Source organism: Carlito syrichta, unplaced genomic scaffold (assembly GCF_000164805.1).
Source record: "Carlito syrichta isolate Samal-C Ts95f unplaced genomic scaffold, Tarsius_syrichta-2.0.1 Scaffold165621, whole genome shotgun sequence".
In the NCBI taxonomy this organism is placed as follows: Eukaryota; Metazoa; Chordata; class Mammalia; order Primates; family Tarsiidae; genus Carlito; species Carlito syrichta.
This window is the reverse complement of record NW_007109717.1, coordinates 387828-388193: the sequence shown is the minus strand read 5'-3', so window position 1 is coordinate 388193 and position 366 is coordinate 387828. Positions and strand designations below refer to the sequence as shown.

The 366-nt window shown below is 52.7% G+C and overlaps 1 protein-coding gene across 1 annotated transcript in view; it reads right to left on the bottom strand.

Annotated features, from left to right (window-relative positions):
- NUP133 (nucleoporin 133) overlaps positions 1–366 on the bottom strand; it is a 69618-nt gene that overhangs the window by 62461 nt on the left and 6791 nt on the right. The window contains exon 3 of the mRNA XM_008051116.2: positions 135–199. Within this exon, the coding sequence (XP_008049307.2) occupies positions 135–199 (65 nt within the window). The remainder of the gene's footprint in view (positions 1–134; positions 200–366) is intronic.

Here is a 366-nt window from a genome sequence, read left to right as displayed (position 1 = left end):
GCCCCCCCTCAAAAAAAAAAAAAAAAAAAAAAATCCAGACATTAGCCGTTGGCGGTGTCATATGCCTGGAGTCAGACATCAGGTCAGATATCCTACAGCCGTACCAGAGATGAAAGGAATCACTAGTGACTTACACCAGATCACAGGGGCAGTAAGAGGAAGCGAATACACCGATTCTAGCCCAGTTTGTGTATCGCCTCTGCACAGAGGTCAAGCCATGAAGAGTGCAAAGCGAGGACTCGACTGAGTTGAATTAACCAAAGCGCAGCGGCAACAACCTGCAGGAGCGGCGAAGGCGTGTGGTTCAACACTCTGGCAATCCCCCTCGCGGCCGGGCTCCGGAGGCCTCTGGAGACCCTCTCCCCA